The 17,060-nt window shown below is 49.4% G+C and overlaps 1 protein-coding gene and 1 pseudogene across 1 annotated transcript; one reads left to right on the forward strand and one right to left on the reverse strand.

Moving 5' to 3' along the window:
• The window catches only part of LOC137846706 (very low-density lipoprotein receptor pseudogene), a 666,922-nt pseudogene that overhangs the window by 138,860 nt on the left and 511,002 nt on the right, over positions 1 to 17,060 (reverse strand).
• Positions 9,336 to 10,277, forward strand: LOC137847440 (olfactory receptor 14A16-like). The gene has a single exon (XM_068665711.1). The coding sequence runs from the start codon at positions 9,336 to 9,338 to the stop codon at positions 10,275 to 10,277; it is 942 nt and encodes a 313-aa protein (XP_068521812.1).

The raw sequence follows: 17,060 nt of genomic DNA on the forward strand, positions 1-17,060 counted from the left end.
CAGGAGTGGTGTGGCCTGGGGAACTGGGTGTCTGGGAAAAGTTACCCTGGAGCCATAGGAGCCATTCTGGAAAGGAAACTTGTAGGGAGGAACCGCACTTTTGTGGCACTGCAGAGCTGCTGGGCACATTGTGCAGGGTGCTCTGATGGACGTTTGTGTCCTTTTCCATCGTGTCTTAAGTGGCGCTTTTCTCAGGAATAGAGTAGCCAACAGAGCACTGACAGATAGTCTAAGATCATGAAAGGCATCATAAGCATGCCCCTAAAAAGATAACTGATATGGGGAAATCAGGAGAAGCCTGGCCAGGAGAAATGTGAGACTGAGAGGAGGGAATAGGGGCTTGGGCAGCACAAAATTAAGGATTTTGTAGAGGTAAGAGGGTTCAGGTTATGCTGAGGCAGCTGTAACTGTGACTTGAAATAGTCATACAAGGCTATTCCCCAGCTTCAATCTGTAAACTTAATTCCTAAACCTAAATGCTACTCAGCACCCTGACAGGAATCCACTACTCTAATGACTGACCTCAAAGTATCCCTAGAAGACAAAACTCAGCCCATAGTTGATTCCCCTAGCTCTTACTCTCTTAATCACTCTGATCTCTGCCCTTAGTACTAGCATTAAAATGGTCCATTTAACACTAGAAAACTGCTTAAGAGACCTAAACAAAACCCTTACCCCAAATGAATGTGAGGGGCCATGGATCTGATCAGCTTGTGGGCCACAAGGAGGAGATGGGTGGGAATGCTCTGAGGAGCTCAGCTCTGCCTCAGGATCTCCTGCCCCAGCAGCAGGAATGTGACTGTGGCAGGGACTGTGAGGTCACTTCTGTCTCTGCACTTGATAGGGCAGCAGCAGGAACATGTCACAGAAAGGGACTGTGAAGTCACTTCTGACTGTAGCTGGCAGGTCACCCTTGCCTTCTCCCTGGGATCTGCACTTTTGGGCTGACATCTGCCAGTGGCCCTGCTAGGCCAGCAGAAGGCACCTGCTTGGCATGCTGACTGGGGGATCCCCTCTGCCTCCAGACCCAGGAGGACCCAGACAGAAAGAAGGCCCCCATATGGGTTGTCCTGTCCCTTCTGCTTGAGTCCATGAGTGGACAGCAGGAGGCACAAGGCTTGGCTGTGTCTCCACAAGAAGCTGCAAGGCCAGCAGCAGGCCCCTGGCTTGGAAGCTGCTGCTGAGGTGACTTGTGTCTGGTTGGCTGAGAGGCCGCAAGGAGCCTGCTGGGTTGGGATGCCTACTTCAGGAGTGGTTTCTACCTTCATGGAGCTTTCTTTGGCAGTAGGAAAGAGCAGAAGAAAAAACTTCCACAGAGTGCACCTTGGAAGTTAAGCCTTGTCCACAAGGAGGAAGAAATGTCCCTCAAAGGGTTTTACTGTGGTGCCAGAGGTCACCCTCTGATCAGACCCTGGCTTTGTGTTTCAAGGAACATCTGGTGAGGTCTGACGAGACATGGGAGAAAGCAAGGGATGAAAGCAAGGTGGTGAACAGAGATGGGTGTCTGCAGACTTCAAGGAAATAGGTCAAACTGTGACACATGATAAGAAAGCCTGTAGAGGGGAAGGCAGAGGGTGCTGATGGAAATGGCAGGCCCAACAGCCCTGAAATTTCTGTCCTCTTGGCTAGAGCTTATGAGGAAATATGTTATATTAATTGTGATGAGGCCTCATCGATTCTTTCAACCCTGTGCAGCACCTCGGAGGTATCACACCAGTGTTGTTCTCATGGCATCACACTGCCCACCCCATCCTACAGACCCCAGGAAAAGCCTTGAGTCAGACGTGGGGGTGCAGGATCTCCTCTCACAGTTCTAGGGGTCAGGCCTTGGCTCTTCTGCTTTACTAAAACCAGCCAAGACTTTTCTCAGCACAGTGTCTTTGCCTGTCTGCAATCATGGCCTCCAATTATCTGCCCTAACAAGTCCCTGGGGAGGCTTTGTTAGTAATAGCCCTCAGTGGGGCCCATTAATACTCCAAGTCACTTCAACTTTTCCTCCTGACTTTACTTTCTCAAGCGGTTACATCACTCTCCTCTCAGTACCTGAGCGTCATAGACTGAGCACCAAAATACACCATGGAACTCATTAAAATGCAGAAACTCCTAACATCTCTTCTATAGTTTCTTCAAGCCTTCATGCCTTGTGCAGCTAATTATAGAGCTTACATGGCATACTTAAGGAAGAAGTTTTCAAAAAGCATCAAATACAAATTTTTTTTCTTTTTCATTTTAAATCCTGAATTTTGCTGCATTTCAGTTTGGAGAATAATTCTCCTATTGCTGTTCATCCAGGGTGACTTCTTTGGAGACCTTCTTCTGGAGAAAAAGCAGAGTCTGGAGTTCAGATACCTCCACTGCCAGCAGTGGTCTTTGTCCCTGTAACTGCAGCCCAGCCCACACATGAAACCCTTTCTAAGACAACTTGGGTTCCTTGAGAACAAATAAAATAAAATAAAATAAAATATAAAATAAAATAAAATAAAATATAAAATAAAATAAAATAAAAAATAAAATAAAATAAAATAAAATAAAATAAAATAAAATAAAATAAAATAAAATAAAATAAAATAAAATTGAAATGACCTACTTAGGGTAGGAAGGCTCTGCAGGAGGATCTGGATAGGCTGCACCGATGGGCTGAGGTCAACTGCATGAAGTTTAACAAGGCCAAGTGCCGGGTCCTGCACCTGGGGCGCAATAACCCCAAGCAGAGCTACAGGCTGGGAGATGAGTGGTTGGAGAGCTGCCAGGCAGAGAAGGACCTGGGAGTGATGGTGGATAGTCGGCTGAATATGAGCCAGCAGTGTGCTCAGGTGGCCAAGAAGGCCAACGGCATCCTGGCTTGTATCAGAAACAGCGTGACCAGCAGGGCTAGGGAGGTGATCGTCCCACTGTACTCGGCTCTGGTGAGGCTGCACCTCGAGTACTGTGTTCAGTTTTGGGCCCCTCGCTACAAGAAGGACATCGAGGTGCTTGAGCGGGTCCAAAGAAGGGCGACGAAGCTGGTGAGGGGCCTGGAGAACAAGTCCTACGAGGAGCGGCTGAGGGAGCTGGGCTTGTTCAGCCTGGAGAAGAGGAGGCTCAGGGGTGACCTTATCGCTCTCTACAGATACCTTAAAGGAGGCTGTAGCGAGGTGGGGGTTGGCCTGTTCTCCCACGTGCCTGGTGACAGGACGAGGGGGAACGGGCTAAAGTTGCGCCAGGGGAGTTTTAGGTTAGATGTTAGGAAGAGCTTCTTTACCGAAAGGGTTGTGAGGCATTGGAACAGGCTGCCCAGGGAGGTGGTGGAGTCACCATCCCTGGAAGTCTTCAAAAGACGCTTAGATGTAGAGCTTAGGGATATGGTTTAGTGGGGACTGTTCGTGTTAGGTTAGAGGTTGGACTCGATGATCTTGAGGTCTCTTCCAACCTAGAAATTCTGTGTGTGATTCTGTGTGTGTGACTTTTGGAATCTGAGAAATTCAGCTTGAATCTTAGTAGACACCTAGATATCCATGGTATCTCTTTGATCTTCTGTGGAAAACTCAGGATGAAAACTAAGGAAAATATATCTTCAAGTGGCTGTACCTGTACCCATGAGCTTGGACTCTTTGGGGAATATGTCCCCTTCCAGCCATGGAAACCTAAATTGAGTAATGTGAAAAGACCTGCCCAGTCAATGGAGTAGGGCAAAGTCCTACTTCCTGTGCTATAGATGCAGAAGGCAAAAAGAATTGCGTTGTGCCTGACACTACTCTGGGATGTGTAACCCAGGTCAGGCAACTTTACCTTAGTGCTGACAAGTTTGTCACTATACCACGCTACCAAGCTCTACATCTACACTTGGGCTCTAAGGTAATACCATAGATATTATAACATAATAACATATAACATAACATAGAGGTAATAACATTCATGCAATGCTGGTAGTGCAGTAACACTGACTTAAAACAGTCACATATGGCCCTTACCTTACTTGAGCCAGTAATTTTAACGCTAAATAAACCTAAATGCTACTACAACAAACTGAAAGTAATCAATTTTCTCTCTTGATAACTGTAATCCTTTCACTTAACACTAACATTATAATGCCTTATTTAACCCGAGACTCCTTGACAGACAAAAAACACCCATAAACCACAGAGTTTGTCCATACCTTAACCACAGACCTGACAGCACAAGCAGAACACCAAACACTCCCACTAAAACTTTGCTTAATCTCCAACCCAGAAAGTAAAAAGAGGTACCGAGGAGACTAGAGTGAGCTCGGCTCTACCTCAGGATCTCGTGTCCCAGTGGGAGGAAGACTGTAGCAGTGACTGTGAGGTCACTTCTGTCTCTGCACTTGATAGAGCAGTAGCAGGAACGTGTCACGCAAAGGGACTGTGAGGTCACTTGTGTCTGTAGCTGGCAGGTCACCCTTCACATAGACCTGGGGTCTGCACTTTTGGGCTGACAGCTGGCAGTGGCCCTGCTAGGCCAGCAGAAGGCACCTGCTTGGCATGCTGACTGGAGGATCTCCTCTGCCTCCATAGCCAGGAGGACCCAGACAGAAAGAAGGCCCCAACATAGGTTGTCCTGTCCCTTCTGCTTGAGTCCATGACTGCACAGCAGCAGGCACAAGGCTTGGCTGTGTTATAAATGGCTTAGTCTTCTAAATAGGATTATAATCAAAGTTTACAATTTATTAAAGGAATAGAGGTAAGCAAACAGTGCTGGGTGTGCCGGGAGTCTTCGCTCCACCAGGACGCACACCAGTTACATCAAGTAGCTGATTTTTATGCTCCTAGACTAATACATATTCATTACTACTTGTAAAAAAACCTGGGTTATTATAATTAGCTTCCGGGATCCAGTCCCTCCTACTGGAGCATGTGCATCAGTCTCCGGTGGTCCCCCTGGGGGTGTCTGGGGGTCTTTCATGCTGAAAGCTTGTAGTCTTCCTCTCAGTTTTTTTTTTTTCTTGTCCTTCCCCTTTGTACTCCTTGGCACCGTGTCAAAAGCGTGCATCAGAGAGCAGCAAGGAGGGCTGCTCTTTGTCCTCCAGATCAGGGCTCTTCCCCAGCAAGGTGGCCACAAGCCCTGCCTGCCTTCCTCCTGCCAAGCTGCGTGCGCTGGCTGCAGCAGAGGGGACCCCCAGCCAGCCCCTGCATGGGGCTCTGACACCCGCCTGGCCCCGGCCCTCTCCAGCGCCCTCCTTGCTGCTCTCTGATGCACGCCAGCACCTCCCCATGCGTGCCGGCCAGCACATCTGCTGAGGGCCAGGGTGGCTGCTGCAGGGGCAGGGAGCTCAGCATGGCCCTTGCAGGCCCCTGCCCTGGCCCTGCCTCTGCCCTTGGCCTCAGTCCCGGCCTTGGCTCTGCTGGCAGGAGCGCTCTTGGCATGCCCTTCCTGGCCTCCCCTCGCCTGCACACAGCTGCTGCCCACTCAGGCTGCTGCCACAAACGTGTCCTCACAAGCAGCACCACCCCTTGGGCTGCTTCTGCTGGCCTCTCCTGGTCCTGAGCCCTTCCTGCGTGCTGGGGCTTCTCTCCCAGATCCAGAGTAGATGGCAAGAGATGGCAGCTGAGACCAGTGAATTTATGCTGTCTTCTTTATTGTCTATACATACAGAGGATGCCTAGTTCAATAGGTTGATTAGAAGATGTACTCAAAGTAAAAAATTACTAAATAAATACAACCAATATCAGAAGTCATGAAAATAATATAAAGAAAAGAAAAAAGATATGAAAATTTGTCATGTTCATTTCTCAAATACAATAGTAGTCCTGACAGGATTATTATTAATGTTTACAAGGATAAAAATAATATGATAAAAATCACAATAATACTAACAATATTGATGTTTAATAAGCACATACAAAAACAGTTTCCTGACTGCATCCTTGAGCTCCTGGTTCCTCATGCTGTAGATGAGGGGGTTCACTGCTGGAGGGTACCACCGAGTACAGAAGTGACACCAGTAGATCCAGGGATGGGGTCCTTCCCCTTTGTACTCCTTGGCAGCATGTCAAAAGCTTACATAGCATCCCCTGCAAATTTTGTCTCCTAGCTGTCCTTCAGCTTCTTTTTTTTCTTCTCCTTAATCTCCTGGCCACCTGGCCAGATATCAGAGGCTTGCATAGTGTCCCATTCAGAAGCCATAATAGTCACTAGTTGTTAGCAGTTGTTCTGAAACCCCCAGACATCAGAGACTTCAAAGAAAGAACATACAAACACAAATAGCTCTCTTATTGACATTTTGCGAGTAGTTAAAACATTCCTCACAGGCCATTCACAGGGACAGTCACACTTACAGCAGTGCTAAATCAACCACAAAGAAGACAAAAAAAGGCTGTAACTGATAGAAATAAGAGTTCGGAATAACAAAAGCAAATAGGCTCATGGATTTGAGGAATATTTCTGAAGATTTGATAATTTGACTATTATGAGGGGGAGAGGGAAGGAAAGGAAAGGGAAGAAACCACATCCGTGGAAGAATTAAATTGCCAGTGCAGGACCCAGAGACAGACAGAACTGCTCTCTAGTGACACAAATTCCTTTGCAAGGTACAAGAACTATATACATTAACCATTCTGTTTTTCTTAGACTTGTGGTTATACTAGGGTATGTAAGACAGAAGGTCACATTCATCATACCATGCGGCCCTAGCATTGTTCCATCCTGACACAAATCAGATGAACATATATAACAACTGTGTCTAGCCAAGAAGCTGCAAGGCCAGCAGCAGGCCCCTGGCTTGGAAGCTGCTGCTGAGGTGACTCGTGTCTGGTTGGCTGGCAGGCCGCAAGGAGCCTGCTGGGTTGGGATGCCTACTTCAGGAGTGGTTTCCACCCTGATGGACCTTTCTGTGGCAATAGGAAAGAGAAGGAGAAGAGAAACACCCACGAAGCGCGCCCTGGAATGTTGGCACTGGCCATGAGGAGGAAGAAACGTCCAGGGGAACAACTGGTCCATCTGCTAGAGTCAGAGGAAAAGAAGGAATTAATTACCTCAGCCTTTATCTTGTCTGTAGATCATTACCAGATTTCCAATAAAGAATTATGATTCTCCTTAATCCTCCTTTATTTAAAGTATTTCTATAAGCAGTGTTTATTGTCTTTGAGAGTCATAGACAGATGGAGCTGCAGCTGGGCTTTGGCCCTTCTAACTTTGACCTGCACAGCCCCATAACATTCAGGACACAGCTCCAGACAAACTGACAGCATGCATGAGAAGGAAGTGCAGCAAATGTGGGACCTGGCAGCCTTCCATCCCCTACCCTTCTGTGACTGTGCTGCAATTCCATTCAACTGATTACACCTGCATTATCCAAACTTTCCTGCAGCTCCTGATGCTGCTGTCTTCTCAGAGACAGCACAATCACAGGAAGGTTGAACTGTCTGCTTGCAGATATGAAGAGCTGACAGAATGGAGCATCAGTGTGGGAGAACCTCGAGAAGCTGCAGGATTTTGCCTACAGAAACCTCTTGACATTTACAAGGAGAAGAACCCAGTACTGCACCAGAGAAAGAGCAACCCCACAGATCAGGGCAGACTGGGACCCTGCTGAGTAAGCAGTGGCCCAGAGGAGGAGGGCCTAGGCACCACGAAGGATGCCCTATGAGCAGTGGTGCCTGCTCACCAGGAACGAGGCCAGCATCCTATAATGCTGCCTTGTGATATATTTGTGTCCATGGCTATGGCTGTTGTCTCTGCCACTAAAGCCTTTAAGGAGAAAGCTAATCACTAAAGCAACGAAGCCTAATTAACTCCTCGCCCACCCATGAACCAGGCAGGGGTCGTACCATTCTCCTGCACTTGGCAATGCACATCCCCATCTCCTACTGCCCCACAAAGAGCCCTGAGCAAGGTATGAAGGGAAAGATCTCCCCTCCTTGAGTAGGGAATCAAGGCTTGGCCCCTGTGCTTGGTGACACGCATACAGTTTTCCTACACATCAGTGTCACCTTCACATTGCCTTTGTCTCCTTGTCCTCACTGCCTCCAGTGTTCTGCTCTAATGAGCTCCAAGGGAGGCTGTGTCAGTGCTGGCCCTCAGGGGGACACTGCAGGAAACTTGCCTCTGACTTGCACTTCTGGAGAGATGTCTTCAATTGTCTCTGAGTGCCTGAGGTTCATGTGTGGGCTCATCAGCAAAGCCCCCAGAGGGGTGATTGCAGTGCCTTGGGCTGGTGCTGTGCTGCTGAGCTGGGCCAGGCTCGTGGGACAGAGAGAGCTTGTGGCAAGAGGGCCATGGTGCAGAGAGACAACTCTGCCCAGGAGCAGCTCCTCTGCACAGCGCAGCAGGAAAGAGACACGGAGGCAGACAGAGAAAAGAAAAGGAGAGAGGGACTGAAGGCAGCTGGCAGTGGGAGGCTGCTAAGAGCTGCCTGCAGGAGAAATGTGCACAGCCCTTGACAAGGTAAGTGTCTGGCTGCAGGGCCATGCAGCTGCAGGTCCTGTAGGGGTCTCCTCCTGCTGGGTCTTGTTTCTGGGAGGGCAGTGGGCAATGCAGTAGGCTTTGAGAGTCCTGCTGGGTTGCCCTGCAAGGTGAGGAAGTCTGGCAGAAGCTCCTTGGAGTGCTCTAAAGCAGGTGCCCCTGGGCAGCCATGAGCAGAGTGGCCAAGCCTCCTCCAGACCCTGCAGGAGTGCAGCTGGGATATGGGACACTCCAGCTTTCAGATATCCAGCTCTGTCTGTGAGGCATCCTCCTAGCTGCAGGCTGCTCTCCAGCAGGATGCAGCTCTCTCGTGGCATCCGTGTGTTATCCAGGTGCCCCAAGGAGAAGACACCTCCATGCTAACACCATGGCCTTGCGTCCTGATGGCTGTCTGTGGGCAGCTGCAATGAGGTGCAACAAGGGCAATGAACTCTACACCTCTTGCTAGGAGGGAAGAGCTGAGAACTTGCTCACAACCCACAGACAAGGTGAGGTTTCTATCCAGCTGCACTTGGACTGCGGCTTCTTTGCTCTCAGCTTTCTCCAGTTCCATCTCAGGGAAACACTTAAGTGGGGTAGTCCTGCAGCTCACAGAGGGCTGACACAGGGCAGCTGAGAACAGGGGTGTTCAGCAGTAGCATCTGAATCCCTGTTCTGCACTGAGATGAATTGTTTGAAACAGCACTGTAAATTCCAATGACCTGATCAGTGGACTGAATGAGAGTTTCCCCCATATCCCTCCTTCCCCCTGCTGAACAGCAGGATGGACTCCTCTGGAAGCTCAAGCAAGAGAGCTGTGGAAAGGTTCTCCTGCAAAGAGAGAGGCTCAGGCTGGTGGGTGCTCTAATTCTTGCAGTAAGTTTTCCTCAGAGAAGCCTCTTCTAACTTTGTTCTGTCTTCTTTCTTCAACAGACAACTGGGTCTAAAGACAGCAAATGCCCAACATCAGCTCAGTGAGTGAGTTCCTCCTGCTGGCATTCGCAGACACGCGCGAGCTGCAGCTCCTGCACTTCGCGCTCTTCCTGGGCATCTACCTGGCTGCCCTCCTGGGCAACGGCCTCATCCTCAGTGCCGTAGCCTGCCACCACCGCCTCCACACCCCCATGTACTTCTTCCTGCTCAACCTCGCCCTCCTCGACCTGGGATCCATCTCCACCACTCTGCCCAAAGCCATGGCCAATGCCCTCTGGGACACCAGGGCCATCTCCTATCAAGGCTGTGCTGCACAGGTCTTTCTCTTTGTCTTGTTGATGTCATCGGAGTATTTCCTTCTCACCGTGATGGCCTATGACCGCTACGTTGCCATCTGCAAGCCCCTGCACTATGGGAGCCTCCTGGGCAGCAGAGCTTGTGCCCAGATGGCAGCAGCTGCCTGGGGCAGTGGCTTTCTCAATGCTGTCCTGCACACGGCCAACACATTTTCCCTTCCCCTCTGCCACGGAAATACTGTGGACCAGTTCTTCTGTGAAATCCCCCACATTCTCAAGCTGTCCTGCTCAGATGCCTACCTCAGGAAAGCTGGTCTTCTAGTGGTTAGCGCATGTTTATCATTTGGTTGTTTTGTTTTCATTGTGGTGTCCTATGTGCAGATCTTCAGGGCAGTGCTGAGGATGTCCTCTGAGCAGGGCCGGCACAAAGCATTTTCCACGTGCCTCCCTCACCTGGCCGTGGTCTCCCTGATGGTCAGCACTGGCATTTTTGCCTACTTGAAGCCCAACTCAATCTCTTCCCCATCCCTGGATCTACTGGTGTCACTTCTGTACTCGGTGGTACCTCCAGCAGTGAACCCCCTCATCTACAGCATGAGGAACCAGGAGCTCAAGGATGCAGTCAGGAAACTGTTTTTGTATGTGCTTATTAAACATCAATATTGTTAGTATTATTGTGATTTTTATCATATTATTTTTATCCTTGTAAACATTAATAATAATCCTGTCAGGACTACTATTGTATTTGAGAAATGAACATGACAAATTTTCATATCTTTTTTCTTTTCTTTATATTATTTTCATGACTTCTGATATTGGTTGTATTTATTTAGTAATTTTTTACTTTGAGTACATCTTCTAATCAACCTATTGAACTAGGCATCCTCTGTATGTATAGACAATAAAGAAGACAGCATAAATTCACTGGTCTCAGCTGCCATCTCTTGCCATCTACTCTGGATCTGGGAGAGAAGCCCCAGCACGCAGGAAGGGCTCAGGACCAGGAGAGGCCAGCAGAAGCAGCCCAAGGGGTGGTGCTGCTTGTGAGGACACGTTTGTGGCAGCAGCCTGAGTGGGCAGCAGCTGTGTGCAGGCGAGGGGAGGCCAGGAAGCGCATGCCAAGAGCGCTCCTGCCAGCAGAGCCAAGGCCGGGACTGAGGCCAAGGGCAGAGGCAGGGCCAGGGCAGGGGCCTGCAAGGGCCATGCTGAGCTCCCTGCCCCTGCAGCAGCCACCCTGGCCCTCAGCAGATGTGCTGGCCGGCACGCATGGGGAGGTGCTGGCGTGCATCAGAGAGCAGCAAGGAGGGCGCTGGAGAGGGCCGGGGCCAGGCGGGTGTCAGAGCCCCATGCAGGGGCTGGCTGGGGGTCCCCTCTGCTGCAGCCAGCGCACGCAGCTTGGCAGGAGGAAGGCAGGCAGGGCTTGTGGCCACCTTGCTGGGGAAGAGCCCTGATCTGGAGGACAAAGAGCAGCCCTCCTTGCTGCTCTCTGATGCACGCTTTTGACACGGTGCCAAGGAGTACAAAGGGGAAGGACAAGAAAAAAAAAAAACTGAGAGGAAGACTACAAGCTTTCAGCATGAAAGACCCCCAGACACCCCCAGGGGGACCACCGGAGACTGATGCACATGCTCCAGTAGGAGGGACTGGATCCCGGAAGCTAATTATAATAACCCAGGTTTTTTTACAAGTAGTAATGAATATGTATTAGTCTAGGAGCATAAAAATCAGCTACTTGATGTAACTGGTGTGCGTCCTGGTGGAGCGAAGACTCCCGGCACACCCAGCACTGTTTGCTTACCTCTATTCCTTTAATAAATTGTAAACTTTGATTATAATCCTATTTAGAAGACTAAGCCATTTATAACACAGCCAAGCCTTGTGCCTGCTGCTGTGCAGTCATGGACTCAAGCAGAAGGGACAGGACAACCTATGTTGGGGCCTTCTTTCTGTCTGGGTCCTCCTGGCTATGGAGGCAGAGGAGATCCTCCAGTCAGCATGCCAAGCAGGTGCCTTCTGCTGGCCTAGCAGGGCCACTGCCAGCTGTCAGCCCAAAAGTGCAGACCCCAGGTCTATGTGAAGGGTGACCTGCCAGCTACAGACACAAGTGACCTCACAGTCCCTTTGCGTGACACGTTCCTGCTACTGCTCTATCAAGTGCAGAGACAGAAGTGACCTCACAGTCACTGCTACAGTCTTCCTCCCACTGGGACACGAGATCCTGAGGTAGAGCCGAGCTCACTCTAGTCTCCTCGGTACCTCTTTTTACTTTCTGGGTTGGAGATTAAGCAAAGTTTTAGTGGGAGTGTTTGGTGTTCTGCTTGTGCTGTCAGGTCTGTGGTTAAGGTATGGACAAACTCTGTGGTTTATGGGTGTTTTTTGTCTGTCAAGGAGTCTCGGGTTAAATAAGGCATTATAATGTTAGTGTTAAGTGAAAGGATTACAGTTATCAAGAGAGAAAATTGATTACTTTCAGTTTGTTGTAGTAGCATTTAGGTTTATTTAGCGTTAAAATTACTGGCTCAAGTAAGGTAAGGGCCATATGTGACTGTTTTAAGTCAGTGTTACTGCACTACCAGCATTGCATGAATGTTATTACCTCTATGTTATGTTATATGTTATTATGTTATAATATCTATGGTATTACCTTAGAGCCCAAGTGTAGATGTAGAGCTTGGTAGCGTGGTATAGTGACAAACTTGTCAGCACTAAGGTAAAGTTGCCTGACCTGGGTTACACATCCCAGAGTAGTGTCAGGCACAACGCAATTCTTTTTGCCTTCTGCATCTATAGCACAGGAAGTAGGACTTTGCCCTACTCCATTGACTGGGCAGGTCTTTTCACATTACTCAATTTAGGTTTCCATGGCTGGAAGGGGACATATTCCCCAAAGAGTCCAAGCTCATGGGTACAGGTACAGCCACTTGAAGATATATTTTCCTTAGTTTTCATCCTGAGTTTTCCACAGAAGATCAAAGAGATACCATGGATATCTAGGTGTCTACTAAGATTCAAGCTGAATTTCTCAGATTCCAAAAGTCACACACACAGAATCACACACAGAATTTCTAGGTTGGAAGAGACCTCAAGATCATCGAGTCCAACCTCTAACCTAACACGAACAGTCCCCACTAAACCATATCCCTAAGCTCTACATCTAAGCGTCTTTTGAAGACTTCCAGGGATGGTGACTCCACCACCTCCCTGGGCAGCCTGTTCCAATGCCTCACAACCCTTTCGGTAAAGAAGCTCTTCCTAACATCTAACCTAAAACTCCCCTGGCGCAACTTTAGCCCGTTCCCCCTCGTCCTGTCACCAGGCACGTGGGAGAACAGGCCAACCCCCACCTCGCTACAGCCTCCTTTAAGGTATCTGTAGAGAGCGATAAGGTCACCCCTGAGCCTCCTCTTCTCCAGGCTGAACAAGCCCAGCTCCCTCAGCCGCTCCTCGTAGGACTTGTTCTCCAGGCCCCTCACCAGCTTCGTCGCCCTTCTTTGGACCCGCTCAAGCACCTCGATGTCCTTCTTGTAGCGAGGGGCCCAAAACTGAACACAGTACTCGAGGTGCAGCCTCACCAGAGCCGAGTACAGTGGGACGATCACCTCCCTAGCCCTGCTGGTCACGCTGTTTCTGATACAAGCCAGGATGCCGTTGGCCTTCTTGGCCACCTGAGCACACTGCTGGCTCATATTCAGCCGACTATCCACCATCACTCCCAGGTCCTTCTCTGCCTGGCAGCTCTCCAACCACTCATCTCCCAGCCTGTAGCTCTGCTTGGGGTTATTGCGCCCCAGGTGCAGGACCCGGCACTTGGCCTTGTTAAACTTCATGCAGTTGACCTCAGCCCATCGGTGCAGCCTATCCAGATCCTCCTGCAGAGCCTTCCTACCCTAAGTAGGTCATTTCAATTTTATTTTATTTTATTTTATTTTATTTTATTTTATTTTATTTTATTTTATTTTATTTTATTTTATTTTATTTTATTTTTTATTTTATTTTATTTTATATTTTATTTTATTTTATTTTATATTTTATTTTATTTTATTTTATTTGTTCTCAAGGAACCCAAGTTGTCTTAGAAAGGGTTTCATGTGTGGGCTGGGCTGCAGTTACAGGGACAAAGACCACTGCTGGCAGTGGAGGTATCTGAACTCCAGACTCTGCTTTTTCTCCAGAAGAAGGTCTCCAAAGAAGTCACCCTGGATGAACAGCAATAGGAGAATTATTCTCCAAACTGAAATGCAGCAAAATTCAGGATTTAAAATGAAAAAGAAAAAAAATTTGTATTTGATGCTTTTTGAAAACTTCTTCCTTAAGTATGCCATGTAAGCTCTATAATTAGCTGCACAAGGCATGAAGGCTTGAAGAAACTATAGAAGAGATGTTAGGAGTTTCTGCATTTTAATGAGTTCCATGGTGTATTTTGGTGCTCAGTCTATGACGCTCAGGTACTGAGAGGAGAGTGATGTAACCGCTTGAGAAAGTAAAGTCAGGAGGAAAAGTTGAAGTGACTTGGAGTATTAATGGGCCCCACTGAGGGCTATTACTAACAAAGCCTCCCCAGGGACTTGTTAGGGCAGATAATTGGAGGCCATGATTGCAGACAGGCAAAGACACTGTGCTGAGAAAAGTCTTGGCTGGTTTTAGTAAAGCAGAAGAGCCAAGGCCTGACCCCTAGAACTGTGAGAGGAGATCCTGCACCCCCACGTCTGACTCAAGGCTTTTCCTGGGGTCTGTAGGATGGGGTGGGCAGTGTGATGCCATGAGAACAACACTGGTGTGATACCTCCGAGGTGCTGCACAGGGTTGAAAGAATCGATGAGGCCTCATCACAATTAATATAACATATTTCCTCATAAGCTCTAGCCAAGAGGACAGAAATTTCAGGGCTGTTGGGCCTGCCATTTCCATCAGCACCCTCTGCCTTCCCCTCTACAGGCTTTCTTATCATGTGTCACAGTTTGACCTATTTCCTTGAAGTCTGCAGACACCCATCTCTGTTCACCACCTTGCTTTCATCCCTTGCTTTCTCCCATGTCTCGTCAGACCTCACCAGATGTTCCTTGAAACACAAAGCCAGGGTCTGATCAGAGGGTGACCTCTGGCACCACAGTAAAACCCTTTGAGGGACATTTCTTCCTCCTTGTGGACAAGGCTTAACTTCCAAGGTGCACTCTGTGGAAGTTTTTTCTTCTGCTCTTTCCTACTGCCAAAGAAAGCTCCATGAAGGTAGAAACCACTCCTGAAGTAGGCATCCCAACCCAGCAGGCTCCTTGCGGCCTCTCAGCCAACCAGACACAAGTCACCTCAGCAGCAGCTTCCAAGCCAGGGGCCTGCTGCTGGCCTTGCAGCTTCTTGTGGAGACACAGCCAAGCCTTGTGCCTCCTGCTGTCCACTCATGGACTCAAGCAGAAGGGACAGGACAACCCATATGGGGGCCTTCTTTCTGTCTGGGTCCTCCTGGGTCTGGAGGCAGAGGGGATCCCCCAGTCAGCATGCCAAGCAGGTGCCTTCTGCTGGCCTAGCAGGGCCACTGGCAGATGTCAGCCCAAAAGTGCAGATCCCAGGGAGAAGGCAAGGGTGACCTGCCAGCTACAGTCAGAAGTGACTTCACAGTCCCTTTCTGTGACATGTTCCTGCTGCTGCCCTATCAAGTGCAGAGACAGAAGTGACCTCACAGTCCCTGCCACAGTCACATTCCTGCTGCTGGGGCAGGAGATCCTGAGGCAGAGCTGAGCTCCTCAGAGCATTCCCACCCATCTCCTCCTTGTGGCCCACAAGCTGATCAGATCCATGGCCCCTCACATTCATTTGGGGTAAGGGTTTTGTTTAGGTCTCTTAAGCAGTTTTCTAGTGTTAAATGGACCATTTTAATGCTAGTACTAAGGGCAGAGATCAGAGTGATTAAGAGAGTAAGAGCTAGGGGAATCAACTATGGGCTGAGTTTTGTCTTCTAGGGATACTTTGAGGTCAGTCATTAGAGTAGTGGATTCCTGTCAGGGTGCTGAGTAGCATTTAGGTTTAGGAATTAAGTTTACAGATTGAAGCTGGGGAATAGCCTTGTATGACTATTTCAAGTCACAGTTACAGCTGCCTCAGCATAACCTGAACCCTCTTACCTCTACAAAATCCTTAATTTTGTGCTGCCCAAGCCCCTATTCCCTCCTCTCAGTCTCACATTTCTCCTGGCCAGGCTTCTCCTGATTTCCCCATATCAGTTATCTTTTTAGGGGCATGCTTATGATGCCTTTCATGATCTTAGACTATCTGTCAGTGCTCTGTTGGCTACTCTATTCCTGAGAAAAGCGCCACTTAAGACACGATGGAAAAGGACACAAACGTCCATCAGAGCACCCTGCACAATGTGCCCAGCAGCTCTGCAGTGCCACAAAAGTGCGGTTCCTCCCTACAAGTTTCCTTTCCAGAATGGCTCCTATGGCTCCAGGGTAACTTTTCCCAGACACCCAGTTCCCCAGGCCACACCACTCCTGCCCGCAGGCCCCACGTGCCTCTCCAACCCTCCCTTCTTCCCCTGCAGTAGTGGCACCTCAGCGCAGCAGGTTTGTGCATCTCCAGGCTCAGGGGTGTTTCCTGAGGGCCTGCCCCGTGTGGGGAGTGGTGGGGAGGAAGAGAGCAAGGTCATCTCCTGGGGCATGGCTGAGCACAGCCCAGCCATCCCGCACTGTGGGCAGGTCCCTGCTCCCAGGCTGAGGCACACATGCAGGGTGGACACTTCTCCATCCACCCAGCTTCACGCAGGGACCTTCAGCCCTGTCCCCCAGCCGGGACTCACCACTTCCTTCTTGTCAATGCACAGACATAGATTGCTTTCCATTTGGGGACTCAGGCAGGACTTTAAGGATCTGCTAAAGCCCTGAGTGTCGTTGTTTCTCACAGCCTTCTCACAGGTCCCCTTCACGCTGGGCCCGTCAGCCCTGCCCCAGTCCCAGGACTGACCTCGCCCTCCTACTCCATCCACAGACAGCTGCTAAAGCCCTGAGTGTCTCTGTTTCTCACAGCTTTCACCCATGTCTTTCTCCTGGCCCTCCCCACTGCCCAGCACTGCCTCTCAGGTGGCACTCAGTGACCCTTCAGAAGGGCCTTTGAGCATTCTCAATTGTCCTGGTGCTCATTATCACCTTCCTGGCTCCTTCGAGAGCTTCTTCTCCATTGCAGGGATGCTGACTCATGGCTGGGACAGAGTTTCTCTCTGCAGATCAGGCCATGTGGTGCTGTGTTTTTAATATGTGACCAGAGCAGTGTTGGTCACCCGTGGTTCTGATCGCTGTTCCTGAGAAGTGCTTGCACAGCATCAAGGCCTTCTCTGCTTCTCACTCTGTCCCAGAAGTCACTTGGCTGCAGGTGGGTAAGAGGCTGGGAGGGGAACCTGCAGTGACAACTGACCCAGCCTGAGCAGTCTGAGCTGCCCATGCACTCCTCAGATTCACCTTGTTT

This window comes from Anas acuta, chromosome W (assembly GCF_963932015.1).
Source record: "Anas acuta chromosome W, bAnaAcu1.1, whole genome shotgun sequence".
NCBI lineage: Eukaryota > Metazoa > Chordata > Aves > Anseriformes > Anatidae > Anas > Anas acuta.

Coding starts and splice junctions, on each gene's coding strand:
- LOC137847440 (XM_068665711.1), top strand. CDS start 9,336: ATGCCCAACATCAGCTCAGTGAGTGAGTTCCTCCTGCTGGCATTCGCA.